The sequence below is a fragment of the Trichoderma asperellum genome, chromosome 4 (assembly GCF_020647865.1).
Source record: "Trichoderma asperellum chromosome 4, complete sequence".
Classification (NCBI taxonomy): domain Eukaryota; kingdom Fungi; phylum Ascomycota; class Sordariomycetes; order Hypocreales; family Hypocreaceae; genus Trichoderma; species Trichoderma asperellum.
The window spans coordinates 4,790,851-4,809,475 of NC_089418.1; the positions used below are offsets into that span (position 1 = coordinate 4,790,851).

Here is an 18,625-nt window from a genome sequence, read left to right on the forward strand (position 1 = left end):
GGGCCGATATGGTTTCATCTGCAACTCAAATTATTGCTGGTCTATCTCGGATGTTTCCTTCGTCAAGCAGTTAGTAAGCGTCCAGGGGCCGGTGAGAAAAGATGCTAATCGGCATTGGGTCCGTCCTTGGTGGCAACAGCAGCCGTTTAGGAATTCCAAATTCTGAAAGTCGTTCGGCCACAGCGCAAAAAAGCATAGAGAAACGTTCCCGAATGCGGCTGTGGGCGAGCCGAGGCTTACACCCAGTAGCCTAATCAAGCTCCAGTCATCTCATCTCGTCCGCGGTGCTAGATCCAACACGAGATCATGACATCAAGGCCGTTGCAATCGGACTCGGAAGGAAAATTGCCCGTGGAGCTGGGTCAGGCGGTTATTCGGCTCTGTTAACAACCCGTCGATATGATAAAGCGCAGGGCTTGTCCGAGCTCGTCCGAATAGGGCTGCGCTGGGAGGCTGCGCTGCTTGCGCGCAAACAACGGACAAACTACGCCTCAATCAATGTCAAGTATTTGATAGTTTTACCGCCGTCGCGCTAATGTGGAGCCAGGATGCTTTCCTGAGCTGGTAGGGCGAGGCTATGCCGCGGCAGATCCCCAGTAAATAGGTGAGACGCCTAAGTCTCATTTATACATTTTTAAACTCGACTCCACAAGATAAGACATAGCAGCCAGCTTCTTATTGCCGCTATAATCAAGCTACGAACGGAATATTCTACCACTGAAACTTTATCAGCATACTCTTCTGGCCTCTTTCTAGAAGCTACACTAATGTAATACAAATAATTAATGGACCTTATAAGTCTAGACGAAGCATTTGAGTTGGAACAAAAGATGCCGTATCTTCATTCACCCCTCAAGGACTGTGAAATATCCGTTGCTCTCTGAAGAAAACAGTAGAGGCCCACCCACTCGGCCGAAGACTTGGATACAGCTATGAGGAGCCCCAGCCCCGACCTACCTCACCCACCCCGACCAACCCGGGGACCACTCAACCCACTTTGCTCTAAGCCAAGGTGCGGCGCCTCTCTCCTCGGCCGAACTCATTATAGGGTCTTACGCTTTTGATATACAGAGTTTACATTAAACCCTTTTAGTCCCCAGAGGAGCTATACGCGTAGCATGATATGAGCCGTGCCGCAAGCCAGAGGCTGCTATCCTCGAGGGACCACACCTCGTCAAAGGATTTGATATACCCGAAGCCTCCCACTCGAAGCGCCTCCCGCACTATACCTAATAGCTCTGATAAATCCAAGTGATAGGTCTCATTATCCCTACTTTTACGATACACCGTCAAGCCGCTTCCATTGAGAGAATGGCATGCACCAGGTCAAGGCACAAATATATATTGAGATCGAGGCCGCTATAAGCATCATGATTATGAATACGCTATCAATGGTATAATATCAAATAACTGTAGGGTTTATTCTTGTAATATACATGTCAGTCAAATTCTGCTTTGTCTAATCCTAATCACCCTTTGCACTACTTAAAACACAAATTCATCCAAGACTACCAAGGTTAATGGCTACACATGATCTCGAATACTATCCAAAAAATGTAGAAGAGGCAGATGATGAAAAACTCTATCGGTGCTTTCGTGGCACTGTCGCCGCGCTCTTCCGCCGTAGTGATACCCATATTCCATACAATTACTATCACAGCGATGGCTTCCATCCGAATGGCTACTATGAAGATGATTCCAAGCGCCACTAGATGGAGATCGACAGGACCCGAGACAATGGTACGTGGAAAGCCTCAAACTCCACTCATTCTTATCCTCGACTCTTTTCAGAGAAAAATCATAATCCGCAAAGCAGTCTGGGCATGAACCTCCTTTCTTGATTATCGTTTCGTCAAACAACACATATAAGAGCGGGATCGGCTTATCAATGTGCTGTATGAGGATGCCGCCATGCGACTCCGCCACAAACTCTAGGTGATCGCAGAGTGGTAAGTGAATGCTACTCAAGAGGGTGGCGAAATGCTTCCACGATACCATGGGCCCATCAATCCTGTGGAATCTGGCAATGTAGAGCTCGTCGTTAATAATTCTGGGGACGTAGTCAAAGGAAAAGCGCCAAGGTCTCTCAAAGGCGCCGGCTGCCGACCCTGTTGGTTTACGGTCAAGGACGCCCTGTCCGAACATTTTCAGGCACTTATGCCTCTGATCCATAGCCCAATAATCATCCCAATCAAATGGGTCCAAAGAAATATCGTCGTTGAATTCGATATATTTTTCGAATGCAACGTGGCGCTCAAGGGTCCGCAGTGAGGTGCCATGAAGACTACCATAAAAATGACGGTTCATTACCAGGTATGCGTCCATGAAGGGAATCCTGGCCTCCACCGTACTGGGATGCCAGAGGAGCAACTTGGCTTCCGATTTCGAAAATCGACTTCCAGCTGAACACCAATCCCACCAATCCCACCAAGAGGAGCCGGAGCAATGTCGATGACCTTGATCTTTCCAGCTGCCGCGAGGATTTAGGCGGCATAGCTTATGGCATCCAACGCAGCAATATACGTTGGGTATATCTCTTTGTAGAGTCATTGTGAAACTAGCAACATCGCGATCCGTAAGAGCTAGCTTTTTCTGGTAAAATAGCTTCACCACCAAGTAAAACTTCTTGCATGTTAAAGCTAGAGAGATGACCCAAGGATGGGGCAAACGGTCTAGGATCTCGAGAAAGATATCCAGTGGGATGTCTGCGAGAATGCATTGTGATGGCGATGGCGATGTTGAAGATGACAATGACGGTGACGGTGACGATGATTTTTCTCGCGTAAAACTGATTGTGGTATGTTCCAACTCCAGACCCTTCCCAGGCGCATCGAGAAAGCCACTCAGCGATGAGCGATTAACTCCAGGCTCGTGATGGACTTTGAACATTGTGATAATCAGCTGGGTGTTGATTTGGCTGCTGGATAGATGAAGATTTCAAGCCAGTAGAAGCCTATTAAATCGTCTCTCTAATCGTCTCTCTTTGCGATAATGTATTCAGAAAGGATGCAAGCGAAATTTGCAGAGAAGAAGGCTGAATTTATATAATGCTCTACTCACCATGTCTCCATTTATTCGCTAATTATGCTTCGGCGATATTAATATTTCCTAAATATATCCATTAGCTTCAACTTATTTTAGTCTTTGCCATTATTATATACTTTCCCGGCCCAAGACGCCAGTATCGTGAGTGGAAAAGGCCAGCACATGTAGTCTCATCGTTGAATCTGGCTCATCTAAAATTCACTACCGTAGGTCCATAGAAGTTTCTATATTTAGACAAGTTTTATACTATGGCGATACATGGAAAATAGTCTTGAGCATACCTATAAAAGAACATGTATGTATAAGTAGTAAATTCAAACAATTCTCTTTCCCAGGCGAAGCGGTAGTGGGTACATGTAAGCTATCAGTACTATACAACTTGCATGTGCTTCTTGTATGTATCCTTTTTTCCAAATGTAGCCTAATATCCGGGTGTATTTTCACGTGTATAGACATCTCTGTTTACATAAAATATTCATTCCATCTATATATGTAGTTGATACCATAATATACCTATCGCAACGTAACTCATGATGCTCTTTCCCTCCCCTATATCCAGGCGTGAAGTGGTTTGCGCTGTGTGGTGATACAGTGCGCACTACCCGCCAGCACAGTACGCCGGATGATGCCTCCCGATTTCCCGACCTCGCCTGATCCACCAACAGCGTTCCATATCGGATCGCTGCTTCACGACCACGTCCAAACATCAATCTACAAGCCATTGGGAGCTGACACGGCGCCGTGTCTTGCGCCAATCATGTCCGCCTCGCTTCTTCGACCGCGCTTGGCCGCCACCGGCCTCAGAGCCGCTCCCCGACCGACGATATGCCCGCATTCGCAAAAATCCATCCCCCGGCGCCATAATTCGAGCTCGACAAGCAGCGCCAGCAAGGGCTCCGGCAGCGGGCTCAAGGTCGCAGCCTACAGCGGAGCGCTCGCAGCAGCCCTTTATGCCTCGTACCTTTATGTGACCGACACGCGAGCCTTTGTCCACAGATATGTCGTCCCGCCGCTGCTTCGAACCGTCGTCCCCGACGCTGAAGATGCGCACCACGTGGGTGTCAATGCGCTGAAGTTCCTGTATGAGGCGGGATTGAACCCTCGGGAGCGTGACTCTGCTGCCAACAACTCCAACCTCTCGGCCTCCGTCTTTGAGCACCAATTGGCAAACCCCATCGGCATTTCTGCAGGCCTCGACAAGGATGGCGAGATTCCAGATGCGCTGTTTGCACTGGGAGCCGGTGTTGTTGAGATTGGAGGCTGCACGCCACTGCCCCAGGAGGGAAATCCCAAGCCTCGTGTCTTCCGAGTGCCCATCTTGGACGGAATGATTAACCGATATGGCCTCAACTCGAGGGGAGCAGACGACATGGCGATCCGCCTGCGCGACCGACTGCGACGATTTGCGCGCTCAATAGGAGTTAGCGAGGAGGAAATCATCAGTGGCGAAGCCGGTATTCCCGTGGGAAGCTTGAAGCCTGGGCGGATACTCGCAGTGCAAATCGCAAAGAACAAGGAGACAAACGAGAAGGATGAGCAAGCCATTGCCTCAGACTACGTCTACTGCACAAAGCGGCTGGCTCGCTATGCTGATGTTCTGGTCGTCAATGTCAGCAGCCCCAACACGCCGGGTCTTCGAGACCTGCAAGCAACGGAGCCTCTATCACGACTCCTCTCAGCGGTCGTCGAAGCAGCAGCTCAAACCGACAGAAAGACCCGACCCAAGGTCATGGTCAAGGTTTCTCCTGACGAAGATGAAGACTCCCAGATGGAAGGCATCGTCCAAGCCGTCCAGAAGAGCGGCGTTGACGGCATCATCGTCGGAAACACCACCAAAAGAAGATCCGGATTGAACCCCAAGGGTGCCCGACTCTCTGTCAGAGAACAAAAGGCTCTGATGGAGGTGGGTGGCTTCTCTGGCCCAGCCATGTTTGAGCGAACCCTGGATCTTGTCGGTCGATACCGCAAGATGCTTGACTCACAACCCGGCGTTGGTAAGGGAGAGCAAAAGGTCCTTTTTGCGACTGGAGGCATCACAAACGGAGAACAGGCGCTCAAGGTGTTGAATGCCGGCGCAAGCGTAGCGATGGTATACACTGGAATGGTTTATGGAGGCGTTGGAACGATTACGAGGATGAAGCAAGAGATGCGTGAGGCTCTATAGAGAGACTTGTTTTGAAAAGACGGCAGGGGGGATGTTTGTGACGTGAAAACCTGGAGCGGCGTATTAGAAGCGTTAAAAGGAGAGACTTGATATACTACCAGTAACTTGTATTTATAACCAAAAATCAGATAGCAACGTTGTATCGCTGCCAATGTATAGAGCTTGGAATTTTAGCCTTGGATCAATTTCGCGCAAAACGAGATGCAGCTCTTAAATGTGTATTATTGCCCCTCAATTCACGACTCGACTTTTTTAACTCTTTATTCAACTACCTATCGGCTACGGAGTATTTTATAGGTGATACAGTGTTTAGCTGCTCTCTCATGGTAATTCACCAGATACTTCGAATAGTGAAATCACGACAATAGAGACACATTATCTATTAAATCCAATTACAACAAACTCATCTTCCCTTTACATCTACAATCTCATCTCAAACAGAATCCCATCTTCCACATCAAATGAGGGTAAAATGCAACAAATGCTCTAGCCCCCATTCGGCAAGGCGCAGGTACAGCAAGGATACGCCACATGCCCCACTAAAAAGTTCAATCGATATCGATTTCTCAAGTCCATCTAAATTTTACCACCAGCCCAAACGTCGCTTTTGCTCTGCTTCAGCATCAGTTACCACCACATCATGGCTGCCCCAGCAACATTACCCGCCTTGTTGGCGTCATTAACGCAGTCGCTGTCCCTGGCGCAAGAAGGAACCTCAAAAATAGCGACCATTGAGCACCCTAAAGATGGAATCTCGCTCCTCGACGTCAAGAACGAGCTGCTGCTCTCATATCTCCAGAACCTGGTCTTCCTGATCCTCGTCAAGTTACGAAATGCCAAGTCTGATGGAAAGGACGAATCAAAAGAGAAGGGCGAAGATTTGGACGAAGTTGTGCGATCGAAACTCGTCGAACTGCGCCTGTACCTTGAGAAGGGAGCCCGACCGCTGGAGGAGAAGCTGCGGTTCTCCATCGACCGATTCCTACGGACGGCAGAAGATGCGCAGAGACGAGAGAAGATGAAGGAGATTAAGGATAGTGCCAAGACTGGCTCCAGCACAGATGAATCTGGCTCAGATTCTGAAGAAGACGACGAGGATGAAGAAGACGATTCCGAAGCCGAAGAGACCGGCTTCTCTAAGCCACAGACCAAGAAAGGAACTCTCTCTGCCGCTCCCAACATGGGCTCTCTCATTGACGACGTCGCCCTTCGTCCTGCCAAGCGCGGCGAAGATGATGGCGCACCTGCAGGTGTATACCGCCCGCCTCGTCGCGAGCGTCAAGTCATGGAGACGACAGAAACCCGCGAGAAGGCCGCTCGTCGCCCCATGCGCTCACACACCATGGAGGAATTCGTCGCTTCAGAACTTTCATCCGCACCCATTGCCGAGCCTAGCATCGGCACAACCATCGTCCAAGGCGGTCGCAGAATGAAGACAACTCAAGAACGCAGAGACGAGGCCGAGCGAACCGAGTACGAAGAAGCCAACTTCACTCGTCTCCCCCAGGAGAGCAAGAAGGAGCGCGCCAAGAAGGCTAAGCAGGCTGGCCGAAGCGGCCGGATGCAGTTTGGTGGCGAGGAGTGGCATAACCTCGGCGAGGGCATTGATCGTATCGACCGCCTGACGAAGCGAAAGGAGGGCGGTGCTGGTTCTGGCGTGAGAGCCATGTTGGAGAAGAGCCGGAAACGTGGAGCCGAGACGGAGGACGGGCCGAGGGGGAGTGGACACCAGATGGGTGACAGATTCCACAAGAAGGCGAGGCTGTTGGAGATTGGACGAGGAAGCAGAGGAAAGGGCAGGAAATAGATTTGAGATATCACTTTGTAATGGCGCAGTACTTCAATATCTGTGTGCGCAGTCATGTATGGCGTTTTTTTTTTTTTTTTTGGTTTATAAAAGAATTGTATAGAGGAATATGTCAAGGTTGGTATGATGATTGCATTATATGCCTGCCTAGTAAAGTTGTCCCTAAGTATTATACAATGAATGTCTTAAAAATACAGATGTTGCCATGTCCATCCAAATGCGCCTCTTGTGCAATTAATTCCGTACGAGATACATGCCCTTTTATGTAGCGTCGTGTTTTATAGCCTCAGGTTTTATGACCTCCGGTTTTACAGCCTCAGACTTTTTAGGCTCAGGCTCTCTAAACAATTCCTTCTCTGTCCGCTTAGGACACAAATCTTCCCACAGCACAACACTTCCCTTATCTGTGGGAATGCCCTCAAGCAGCTGAGGCGCGCCCTCTTTGCGTCGTTCCTCCAGCAGCATCCTCGATCTGCCATGCCACCAGGTCTGGTTCCACTGCTCTTCTCGATGATGTTTTTCCACAGAGTTGTGGTGGATCATGACAGGAACGGTGCCGATACATATCTCTGTGTAGAGCGGCATCGTCTCCCATTCATTTGGCAGACTTCCAGCGAGCCATGGCAATTGCTGGTTGCTAGGTAAATCTGGTGGGAGAGGCAGTCTGTCGGTTTTGGGCACGCATTCAAACTTGCCCTGTTTGCCGATCTGGGGCTTCAACAGGCGGCTGTGGCGAATATATCTTGCATCGGTGAGAGCATTGGACGTCTGATGGCCGAGCAGAGACCAGTAGTCCAGGGCAATGCCGAATTCGAAAGGCTTGTCAGGGAGATGCGTCTTGTTGTACCGCTGGTGAGTGAACTCTGGCTCCAGACGATCGTTTACAGGGGCTTGTTGAACATCAGTAGGGGGAGGTTTTGAACCCGCTCGTCCTGGCACAACTTTGTCGAGCATGTCGTCCATTCCAGTTCGGTGGTGTCGTCGCATAACCTCCCGGTAATACTCCTGCTCGCCAAACATCTCAACAAAGATGCTCTGATCACTGCCGTGATAGCAGAAATCAGAAGCCCCTGACTCGTCATCAAACGAGGCTCCCTTTCGATTCTGGCACTCCTTCAACTTCTCCAGCGCCCTCTCAAGGACGCGGCGCATCTCACCCACGGGCCCAATGGTGTATCCCGAGTTGAGATAGCGTGTCCGAAAACTGGCCCACTGGTTGATTCCGATGAGGGTATCCGTATTGCCTCCATAAATGTCATTCGGGAGCGGTGATTCAGGCACGGGATAGCAGGACACAGAGTTGAGCAAGTTGGGCGCACATCGCTTGCCCGCACCGAAGACGATTTTGGAGCTGATGCCTTCGTTGTTGTAGGCTCGACCCATACGATGGGCGACGCGGGCGTTTTCTTCCTCGATGATTGCGTCGTAGCGGGATAGCAGTATATTCAACGGCAGCTGAAACCAGATATCATAGGCATCAAGCATAAAAACTAGCTCGTCATCAAATCCAGGCTGACTTCGACGCGCAGGGTCGTTGATATAGTCCAAAGTTCGGGTGATCTTGGCGAAATGCGAACCTCCTCCTAAGAGGCCTTTGGCTTGGTCCTTGTCTTCCCAAGCAATAATCGTAGGGCTAGGATAGCCGAGGACTGTCATGGTAAGGAGTGTTTTGCAGAAGTTGACATTGCTCTTTGTGGCTGGCAGCAGGATGTGTATCTTTCTATCCGCAGTAAGAGAGAGATTCGCTGTTGTATCATTCCGATTCTGGTTCCCAGATGACTGAACAATGCGACTTGTTGTCCATGGCTTCTTGAGGACCTCTGGACCGGGCTGCCCGATATCGTGCTTCTCGAGGAATGAGTAAACATAGTAGGCATACTGACTTCAAAGACGACTTACAGGGGTTATCACCAATAGCAGGAAAGTACTCAAGATGAAGGCGATTCCGACCAACGTCACAGGGCGCCGGGCTCGGTTCAGTAATAAATTCAACATGATTAACGAGTGTAAGAAATAAAAGAATGTGGGGATTTTAAGCTCATTCAAATCATAAAAGAGAGAGTAATAGAACCACCGTGTAAAAGAGTGTAAGTATATAAGCACGCCGTCATCACCCCAGCCAGTGCTGGCGTTTACCCCTAACTAGAGCAATACCAGCGTATTCTCCTTAGAAACGCCTCAAACGTCAAAAAGAAGAAGAAGAAAGAAAGAAGAAAGAAAAGAAGAAAATCTATACGCGACATATTATGGCTTCAACATTACAAAGACCCAAGAGGTCGCGTTTCCAGATTGGTGTCTAGCTGCATCTGTGGCGCTTGAACTATGGAATCGATAGCGCGGGCTTGTTCAGCTATTCAGCCGCAGATTGCAGATCCTCCTTTATCCATGGAGAAGCAATGGAAGGATTATCTATGAGTCTAGGAGCAGTCATTGCAGCTACAGAGATTTTACGGCTGCTAGTTGATAGAGTAAACATTTGCGTGCTCAGACACATTGTAGCCTTTCATATACCACAAGCAAAATATGTATAAATTGCGTCAAAACTTTTTTAATCGTCGCTACTACAAGTATAAGAATTCTGCAGTTGGCGTTATTTCTCCACTCGTTCTAGTTCCTATAGCGGAGACTGCCAAGCCAGCTATTCCCACATCTATCGCCGGTAGTTTTACGCGAGAGATGATGGCAGAAAGGTGACGAACAAGGGATAAGAAATGCTCTTTCTATGCGCTCTAGCTTCTGAGTGGACAGTGTCTACGAGTTTAAGCTTAAGCTATGTAAAAAGACGGGCGCTCAATCTAACTAAATACATGTATGCATACCGTCTATACTTGCGCATATATATATTTGGATACTTTTTGCTTCTTTTCTCGGAATTTCACTTGATCTGCATGAACTATTATATTTCCTGATTTATCTCTCGACGAAGTCGCTTGCTTTTAACACTCGCTACCCTTTGGTGAATGACAACGTACCTAGGATATCCTGCCGCTCACAATAAGCAAACTAGCCCTCATATTTATAGCCTCATGGGGTATACTCTATACTTTATCCTTTATGAAACTACATATCCTCGATGTGTTAATACCTTTAATACACATGTAGCTTTAAGCGTTATAAAAAATAAAAAAGGCCTTAGGATTTCATCGCCAGTCGTTAATAGCGAAACTATAGGATTGTATTAACCTTTCTGTGGCCTTATCTGCGCCGTACCTTAGGATACATCAGTCAGGCGTATATGATAAGGATAATAAGGTATCAATGCATTGAGATCGCTAAATTCTGCAGCATTGTTTATTCACTCAGCTTGAGTGGCAAGTCCCGTTTTGAGCCTTAGCTGCAAGCCTGCCCAACCAAAGCCCAACGAAATCGCAAAAAGAAAAAAAGAAAAAGCGACAGCGGCGCTGCTACCCAATGTGTTGTTACTCATAAGCCAAATTATTATTAAATATCGATTAAGCGCACCGTGATTCAACAAAAATGCTCATCTTGATTGATCAAACTTGTCAACATTCAACATCATATTCATCTCTTCGCTATTTTTCACAAGTCAATTTTCAATTTTGAGAAACGCTTCAGCATGACTCTCCGGCTTCTCGACGCCGTCAAGCAGGGAGATCTGAACGGTGTGAGGCTGGAGCTATCCTCGGAAAACATTAATGTCCGCGGCGGCAGTGATAGTGAGGCTCCTACGCCGCTATTGATGGCTGCAGAGGATGGCCATAGAGATATTGTTGAGCTGCTGCTGGCGCACAAAGATATACAAGTCAACGAAGGCAACCATTGGAGAACGCCATTATGTGCAGCTGCAGAGAATGGCCATAGAGATATTGTTGAGCTGCTGCTGGCGCATAAAGATATACAAGTTAATCAACGCAGCGGCAACCAAACACCATTATGTGCAGCTGCAGCGAAGGGCCATAAAGATATTGTTGAGCTGCTGCTGGTGCATAAAGATATACAAGTCAACAAAGCCAACTATTTGGACACACCTTTATATACAGCTGCAGAGAATGGCTATAAAGATATCGTTAAGCTGCTGCTGGCGCATAAAGATATACAAGTCAACGAAGATGACGACTGGAAAACACCATTATATGCAGCTGTAGCGAAGGGCCATAAAGATATTGTTGAGCTGCTGCTGGCGCATAAAGATATAAAAGTCAACAAAGCCAACTATTTGGACACACCTTTATATACAGCTGCAGAGAATGGCTATAAAGATATCGTTAAGCTGCTGCTGGCGCATAAAGATATACAAGTCAACGAAGGCGGCGATCGGGGAACACCATTATGTGCAGCTGCAAAGAATGGCGATAAAGATATTGTTAAGCTGCTGATTTCAAGAGATGACATTGACTTGAATAGGACTCGCCACAAAGATTGGACGCCATTATCATTTGCAATAGAAAGAGGGCATCTTGATGTAATGAAATTATTGCTTCCAAGAATCAATTGTGGCAATTATTCCGAGTTACTTGGCAGAGAATATGCAGTCGAAGCAGCTATAAAAGATGATAAATGCTACGTTATAGAGCTCCTGGTTCTGAAGGAAGATATCGAATTAGATGTCAAAAAATGGGACTATGATGTACAAGAAAACTTGTTTGAGGTAGTAAGACCTTTTCTTCTGAAAAACAACTTAAGCTTGAGATCATGGGGTACCTATGATCAGCCAATCGTTTTATCGATTATGAACACAAAAGATTTGGATACGGTAGAGAGATTGCTGACCAAGTACGACATGCATTCTCCTAATCGAACTCTTTTATCATGGGCTGCAGAAAATGGATATAAAGCAGTGGTTCGGTATTTGTTGGTCAAAGCGGGAGTGAACCCCAATATAAAAGACGATGATGGTCGGACACCGCTTTCGAGGGCTTCCGAAAATGGACACGAGATTATAGTGAAGCTCCTATTGGGGAATAAAACTATGGGTATAAGAAAAAAGGAAGGACAGTGGTACAACGAAGAAGAAAAGGAGCTTCTCTTAATACAGAACAGTGCTGATCCAAATTTGGAAGACGACGATGGCCAGACACCACTCATTTGGGCATTAAAAAAAGGCCATAGGACAATATTGAAACTTCTTGTGCCTATAGATACCACTACATTGTTTCTACTGGTGGAGCAAGGCAATCAAGAAGCAATAAAGTCTCTCATATTCGCGGGGCCCAGGTTAGATGAAAGAAATCTCCAAGGAAAAACCCTACTACATACCGCAATTCTATCCGGCCAGCTGACGGTAGCAAAAGATCTTATATCATATGGGGCAGGAATTGATCTTCAGGATATTGACAATGTGACGCCACTGCAGCTAGCCGTGCAAAAAAAAGATGACGCCTTCATTCAAGAGCTATTGAAGAAGAAAGCAGAGATGAAAGGCGTTATGGTGAATGAATGGCGCGATGCTTACAACAAAGAAAGCATAGATATCCTTCAGATTTCTGAAGCACTTGATGGGGAAAGACAAGTGAAATTTACCAGAATCCTACCAACCGCTAGTCAGCTATCGCAGTCGCCCTTTAATACGGGGAGATATCTATAGTATGTGACTCATCTCTACTTCTTAAGCAATATTCTAATGCATTCAAGCTCAATTACAGACGATACCGGTGGCTTAGCTTGGTCTAAGGTGCCAATTACCCATATTAAGGAGCATTCCAGGCCAAATGAATTATATGTCAATATTTCGAAAGGTTCAGATAACAATATTTCAGATATTTCTCTCTGCGTGTGGTTTTCTATCGATGATTATTTGTCTGGTTATGACACTGTCGTCTCCGCCGCCAATGTATACAGGATAGCTTGGAAAATGAACCGATCAACGAAACCAGGCAGTCCCTGGGTCTCAACAGTTTACTTTAGTACGCTACCAAATGGATGGATGCCCGAAAATGACTTGGACTTATTTCAGCAATTCATTTTCTGTGTTAAGGAGAGTTGGTTAAAGCTATGCCAGCAACTTGAAATACGTCTATCTAGTAGAGTAGGTTCTCTGGAGAAGTTCGATTCCTAATCTTTTTTTTTTTTTTTTTTTTTTTTTTTTTTTGCTGACAGTATCTAGCGTCTGGAGCAACTAAAACTAAAAGGGAAGAGCCCTGACATGATTGATAGTCTCGCAAATGATGCAAAGAACTTAGCTGAACTTCGCAACACATTGCATAATCAGATTCAAGCTGCTGAGAACTTTATTAAAGATTACTGTCGATATTACAATGCAAATAAAGCACCAAAAGGCATACAAGAGGAATTGAAAAATGAGTTTAAGCTCGTTGTGGATAGGATAGGACAGCTGGACCAAGTAATCCGAGATCTTTTACAAATAGTGAGCGCATTTGCATCCCTCTACATAACCAGAGCTTACATGCAGCAGGAGTTTGCTTGGGCTTCTATCAATGAGACGCGAATCTCGACTCGCTTGGGGCAAAATGTGATGCTTCTCACATATGTCAGCATATTTTATCTTCCATTGGGATTCTGTGCTGTAAGTAATTTGAACTATTATAACGCTGTACTATCTAAGCGCTTGGTACGTATTTGTTAGAAACATCTACTGACTATTACTTAGGCACTCTGGGCAATTCCAGATATCACGAACCCTAGTACAAGAAGTCCCTTTATCATTTCTTCTGTAATCATTTGTTTGGTTACTCTTCTCGTTACATTCAATATGGAACAAATCTCCGGAATGGCGCAACTGGTAATACATTCCGCAAAAGATGTGATACGATCAAAAAAACTGGGCAAAAAAGGCCAACATAGCCATGAACAGAGAGCGAGTGGTCAAAGCAGAGGCTTCAGTGGCCACATAAAGACATTTCTGGTGGATATAACTCAAAGAGCGAAACAGGTTAAGCAAAAAGTATCCCCGGCGGATGCTTCTAATGTGTAAATAAGAGTGATGCTTTGGGAGAGCTTGACCGTTTTCTGTCTTTTAGTTTGGAGAACAAAATCAACAATTGCACCAGGATTGAATCTTTAGACTGGACTCTCAAGGTATTTTAAAGTGACAAGGGTTAATATCATAGGGAATGTTAAATCCCATCAATATTAACAGTTTGCTATAATAATTGTTTCATAGCGAGACGGATTGTGCTAGACGGATGTTATAAATAGTCTATATAGGCAAAATGATCTTTCCAAGCGAAGACGAATAATCACCTCTAAGGTGCAATCGATACTACTCTGCTCCCTTGCTAAAATAAATTTCTTTACTAAGCTGCTATGACGTTAATATTTTGTTCATTATGGAGGCAAGTGATGAATCAATTATGGTGGTGGTGCCCGAGTCGCACAAGCGAGCTTGCAAAATTTTGGCATGGCACACTGTAAGATTACTTGCCGGTTTAAGCCTCACTTGCAAGGGCAGTTTTTCTTAAAATAAATGACTGCGTGATTAGTATGGATTGAAAATTATTATTATTAAAGCATGAGTATCCATAGGCGGGCCGAGAGTGCAGTGGCGAAGAGTGGATCGATCGGATTAGGGCGGATTAGGTCGGAGTACAGGAGTTGGCGGAATATGGAGAGAAGACGAACTTGGTATTCTGTAATCCGCAACATGCAAAGAGTATACTAGACAAGTTGCCCTAGATAGATTGGAAATTTCATGTGTAAAGAGAAGCATAGAGACAAATGACCGAGCAAGATGAAAAAAATATATAAGACCTATTGTTTCCCTTCGTCAACAAGACTTCTACACTTCGTAACAGCTACACAAACTCGCAGAAGTGATTACTTCAATAAATTCCTTTCAAAATGACAACTCAAGAGACAGCCAAAACACTGTACTTGGATGCAGACGGTATAAAGTATGCATACCGACTTATTGGGAACTCTACTGCTGGGAGCCACTCAGCTCCTTTACTCATGCTCAATCATGTTCGCGCAACGATTGATACATGGGACCCTGAGCTTATCAACAACTTTACGGAAACCGGCCGCCAAATCATAACATATGATTATGCTGGAATAGGACATAGTCAAGGCAACATCGCACCCTCCATTAGAGGCTTCGCCGTTAACTTGCTTGCGTTTCTCAACGTCTTGTTGCCATCTCTGCATACTCAACAAGTTGATGTTTTGGGGTTCTCCATGGGTGGCTACGTTGCCCAACAGCTAGCTCTCGACGCTCCCGATGTAGTCAATAAGCTAGTTCTCTCAGGTACCGGACCAAGCCTCGGGGCAGACCTTCAACGGCCGATGAATGAGGTGCAATCCACTGTTTTTAATCCAACGCCTGATGCTTCAATAATTGCAGCATTCTTTCCACCTTTTACAACCGGAAACGAGGGTCTTGCTTGGCTTAATAGAAGCGTCAGTTCGCGACAGGGGGTTGCCGGAAAAAATGGAGAGCCTGGCATTGCATCATTTACATCTGGAGAAGATCTGGTCAAGCTTACTCAGGCTTATTTGACATGGGATGCCGACCCAGTTCCCTATTCCCTGTTGCAGACAATACAGAAGGATGCTCTTGTAACCAGTGGAGACAACGACCTCATTGTTCCGACACAAAACTCGTTTGTCTTGGCTAGACAGTTATCGCGAGCAAATTATGTCATGTTTCCAAGCAGCGGCCACGGTCACCTATTCCAGTATGCAGGCTACTTCACCAAGGTAGTTGGAGATTTCTTGGACGGTAAATTGCCGACTGCGCCATTCTCAGCCGGAAAAGTTCCATTATTCGGAACATATGGAAACTATAATTAAAACCAACCTCGATTTAATCAGATATTTCGTTTCAATGGAAAACGCCATGGTGAAAGACCGCATCCATTCACAGACTTTTTCTACTGCTATTATGTAATGCTTTCAATTTTTTTTTTTTGAAGCAATTTATAATTTCTATTATTATTAATGGTTAATAAAAAATGCTAGTCTATCATTATAACGATTCAACTGGCGATTTTAGTGCCATAGTTGTCAACGTGAATATGTCTTTACCACTAGCAAAGTATCGCATAGACTTTGGTAATATTGTCCTCCAAAGATTAGACGGACATTATAAAATTCCAGTGACAACTCGTGCATCGATCATTTGAGCATACAACGCTAGGTATATTAGTTTTTCACTTCTTTGTGCTACACAGATGAGAACTTACAAGCACCTTTCCACCTCTTGCCTATCACATTGAGAGCTTTTTTAACAGCTGCACACGAGGTTGCCTCGCTCAAACTGCCTGTCCGAGAATGCTCCCGTCCAAAAAATACCGCTGATCTGTATATTGCTTCAATACAAAATGGAGTAATCTCATCGGCAGTGCAATCACCTGAAATTATAGCATCAGCCAATTGAAGCATACCATTTGCAATATCTCGTTTGAAGTCTTGGGGTATAAAGGTCTCTGTTGCGGCAAATGGAAACTCATCTACAGCATATCTTTCTTTATCATGAAGAAGCAGCCGAGCAATATCGGTAAGTTAGCGACATGCTTCGAGGTACATAGCATTTACACAGAACTTACCTATAGCAGATAGTAGAGGGGCTACAAACTCCAATCCCACGAAGGCGGCCCTCCTCTATTGAAACGCTCGTCAGTGCGACCAGCGTGCTATCCAGTACTTTAACATCGTTTTGCCAGAATGCCTCGGAAAAGGGAGGCTCATGTATACTACGAAAGACCCTTCCCAACAGGATCGCAGATTGCGCAGTCAGTGAGAAACGACCCATTGCCGTTGTCGGTGGCTCAAATAACCTGCGTACTGGGGCATTTATCTCTCTCTAACCAGTGTAAGCGACGACAGCTTCTCTTGTGTTCTATGGGGTGATGGTGGGCTATTCAACCTACATTCTCCTCCCATATTGCGTCGTCAATGGGAAGTATACTGTTACTACTTGGGTCTGTCATAAGAAATGCTCTATCGGCACATCCTAGATTTATAAAACTAGGCTATAGTTAGCCAGAGAGAATATGCAACAGAAATATTGTCAACGAAGAGGGAGTATACAAAGGGGGAAAGTGAAAAGAGTTATACGAACCGATCTAAGACGAGAATAGCCCACCAGCTTCTTCGTCGCTCCTCTGACTCAGTAATGCTGAAGCCTTCTTCGTAATAGTGTTCCACCGCTTTATGGAGGCCTAGGGCACTTCCGTATCGTACGCAGTAGCCAACAGTGAGATATGCGGCCGGATAGATAGCATGCCCAAGCTCAAATATGGCCATGAGGATAATAGCTTGCAGTACGCGCAGTTCCAGACTGCATGAGCTCTCCGCTTCCAAGAGGCTGTTTTTGATTAAGTAATAAGCTTTACATCGTGGTCCCTGGTCTGGAAGCTGATCGGCTAGCAGCTTCATTGTAGCAATGAGAAGTGTGCTAGCTGATCGTGGAGGACTCAATGGGTTTAATATCCTCTCCGTAAACTTCTTCTTTGATAAAAATGGCATTGATGGATGAATAGTTGAAAAGTACGAGTGGACAAAATCTCTGTCGGATGTAATGTCTCCAATATAGCTTAGTAATGAGTCTTGGAAACTGAGTTCTAGCTCAGGCAGTCGATTCATTGAGCGCCGAAACAGAACAGAGTCGAGAAAGAACACCGCATGAAAGCTTTCTTCACTCTCTTGGGTAGTTTTCACTGGTGACACGGGTGTGCTTTCCACGCTGGATAATGACAATGAGTCGTCTCTCAAGATGTAAATGCATTCTCTTCCGTATCTAGAAATTGGAACGCCAAAGCTTTAACCACAAATTTCCATTTCGATTGCGTTGTCAAACTTACCGCATACATGCAGAGCAGCGTGGCTTTCCTCGGTCACACCGTTTCTTTGAGCGCTGGCACTGTGTGCAAGATGGCTTCAAGCGGGGAATGATTATCCGACTCTCACTCGCTGTGTCCATGTTTGTGCTTCAACGACGGGTATTGTTTTTGTAAGCTGCTTGTTGCAATATAACGACTTATTTAGGGTAGCTGTGTAAGTGAAGTAAAGAGGGCTTGCAGTTGTTACTTGCAACGAGTTAGAGGCTCGGAGTAGATTACGCAATATATCAACCTCCAGCTGATAAATCGCCCAGTGACTCCACCATAACAAAGTCAAGTATATTGTAGCTGGCGTAGCGAACATCGGCGCACTAAATACAAATAGGGAGGTGGAGTTGATTAAAATACCTATAAATGCTTCAAGCGCTTCACTGCCGTCGTTGCAAAGAGCATAGGCAACCATGCGCCACGACGCTGCATAATTATAAAGTAAAGGCCAATGAGGTCATAGTCTAATGAGTCTACTGTGATAATATTTTGCCAAGCCACCTTATGGCGCTCTTCTAGTAATCGACATCATTAATATGGGCATCGTAGAGTGCTATAGATAATTAGAGACTTTAAATAGTATTTATGCGTGTTTGAAGAGGTGCAAAAAGACTTTATACCTTAAATCTTAGCCGCAAGACTAAAACTTAAAGTCAAATAAACGCATTTTGACATAAAACCTTGATGCCTCCATCTCTTCTTGTAAAGTTACAACCCACCAGGAAGCACTCACCGAACAGAGTATTATAGAAAAGTCCAAGTGCCACCTCGCTGAGCACATTGCAGCGTTGTACCGGCAAATCTCACTTATACCATTAGTAGTTTCGTCCTTGTAGATTAGTAATAACTGATTAGTATTCA

General features: G+C 45.7%; 7 protein-coding genes across 7 annotated transcripts; 4 read left to right on the forward strand and 3 right to left on the reverse strand.

Annotated features, from left to right (window-relative positions):
- Positions 1 to 1,524: 1,524 nt before the first annotated feature.
- Positions 1,525 to 2,889, reverse strand: TrAFT101_007981 (uncharacterized protein; the record flags this gene model as incomplete). The annotated part of the gene is made up of 1 exon (XM_024898703.2): positions 1,525 to 2,889. The coding sequence occupies one exon, from the start codon at positions 2,887 to 2,889 to the stop codon at positions 1,525 to 1,527; it is 1,365 nt and encodes a 454-aa protein (XP_024758908.2).
- A 697-nt stretch (positions 2,890 to 3,586) lies between these two features.
- On the forward strand, positions 3,587 to 5,438 carry TrAFT101_007982 (uncharacterized protein). Its single transcript, XM_024908386.2, has one exon. The coding sequence runs from the start codon at positions 3,668 to 3,670 to the stop codon at positions 5,207 to 5,209; it is 1,542 nt and encodes a 513-aa protein (XP_024758907.1). The 5' UTR covers positions 3,587 to 3,667; the 3' UTR covers positions 5,210 to 5,438.
- Positions 5,439 to 5,746: 308 nt separating this feature from the next.
- Positions 5,747 to 7,219, forward strand: TrAFT101_007983 (uncharacterized protein). Its single transcript, XM_024908385.2, has one exon. It carries the CDS (start codon positions 5,850 to 5,852, stop codon positions 7,014 to 7,016), a length of 1,167 nt encoding a protein of 388 aa, XP_024758906.2. The 5' UTR covers positions 5,747 to 5,849; the 3' UTR covers positions 7,017 to 7,219.
- On the reverse strand, positions 7,181 to 9,204 carry TrAFT101_007984 (uncharacterized protein). The gene is made up of 2 exons (XM_066128198.1): positions 8,916 to 9,204; positions 7,181 to 8,861 (listed from the first exon to the last, which is right to left on the reverse strand). The coding sequence occupies exons 1-2, from the start codon at positions 9,009 to 9,011 to the stop codon at positions 7,278 to 7,280; spliced, it is 1,680 nt and encodes a 559-aa protein (XP_065984315.1). The 5' UTR covers positions 9,012 to 9,204; the 3' UTR covers positions 7,181 to 7,277.
- Positions 9,205 to 10,381: 1,177 nt separating this feature from the next.
- On the forward strand, positions 10,382 to 14,036 carry TrAFT101_007985 (uncharacterized protein). Its single transcript, XM_024909972.2, has 5 exons — positions 10,382 to 12,560; positions 12,609 to 13,002; positions 13,081 to 13,341; positions 13,390 to 13,500; positions 13,585 to 14,036. The coding sequence occupies exons 1-5, from the start codon at positions 10,594 to 10,596 to the stop codon at positions 13,906 to 13,908; spliced, it is 3,057 nt and encodes a 1,018-aa protein (XP_024758904.2). The 5' UTR covers positions 10,382 to 10,593; the 3' UTR covers positions 13,909 to 14,036.
- A 738-nt stretch (positions 14,037 to 14,774) lies between these two features.
- On the forward strand, positions 14,775 to 15,725 carry TrAFT101_007986 (uncharacterized protein; the record flags this gene model as incomplete). The annotated part of the gene is made up of 1 exon (XM_024904089.2): positions 14,775 to 15,725. The coding sequence occupies one exon, from the start codon at positions 14,775 to 14,777 to the stop codon at positions 15,723 to 15,725; it is 951 nt and encodes a 316-aa protein (XP_024758903.2).
- Positions 15,726 to 16,985: 1,260 nt separating this feature from the next.
- Positions 16,986 to 17,991, reverse strand: TrAFT101_007987 (uncharacterized protein; the record flags this gene model as incomplete). Its single annotated transcript, XM_024902634.2, has 2 exons — positions 17,738 to 17,991; positions 16,986 to 17,673 (listed from the first exon to the last, which is right to left on the reverse strand). Exons 1-2 carry the CDS (start codon positions 17,854 to 17,856, stop codon positions 16,986 to 16,988), a joined length of 807 nt encoding a protein of 268 aa, XP_024758902.2. The 5' UTR covers positions 17,857 to 17,991.
- Positions 17,992 to 18,625: the final 634 nt, after the last annotated feature.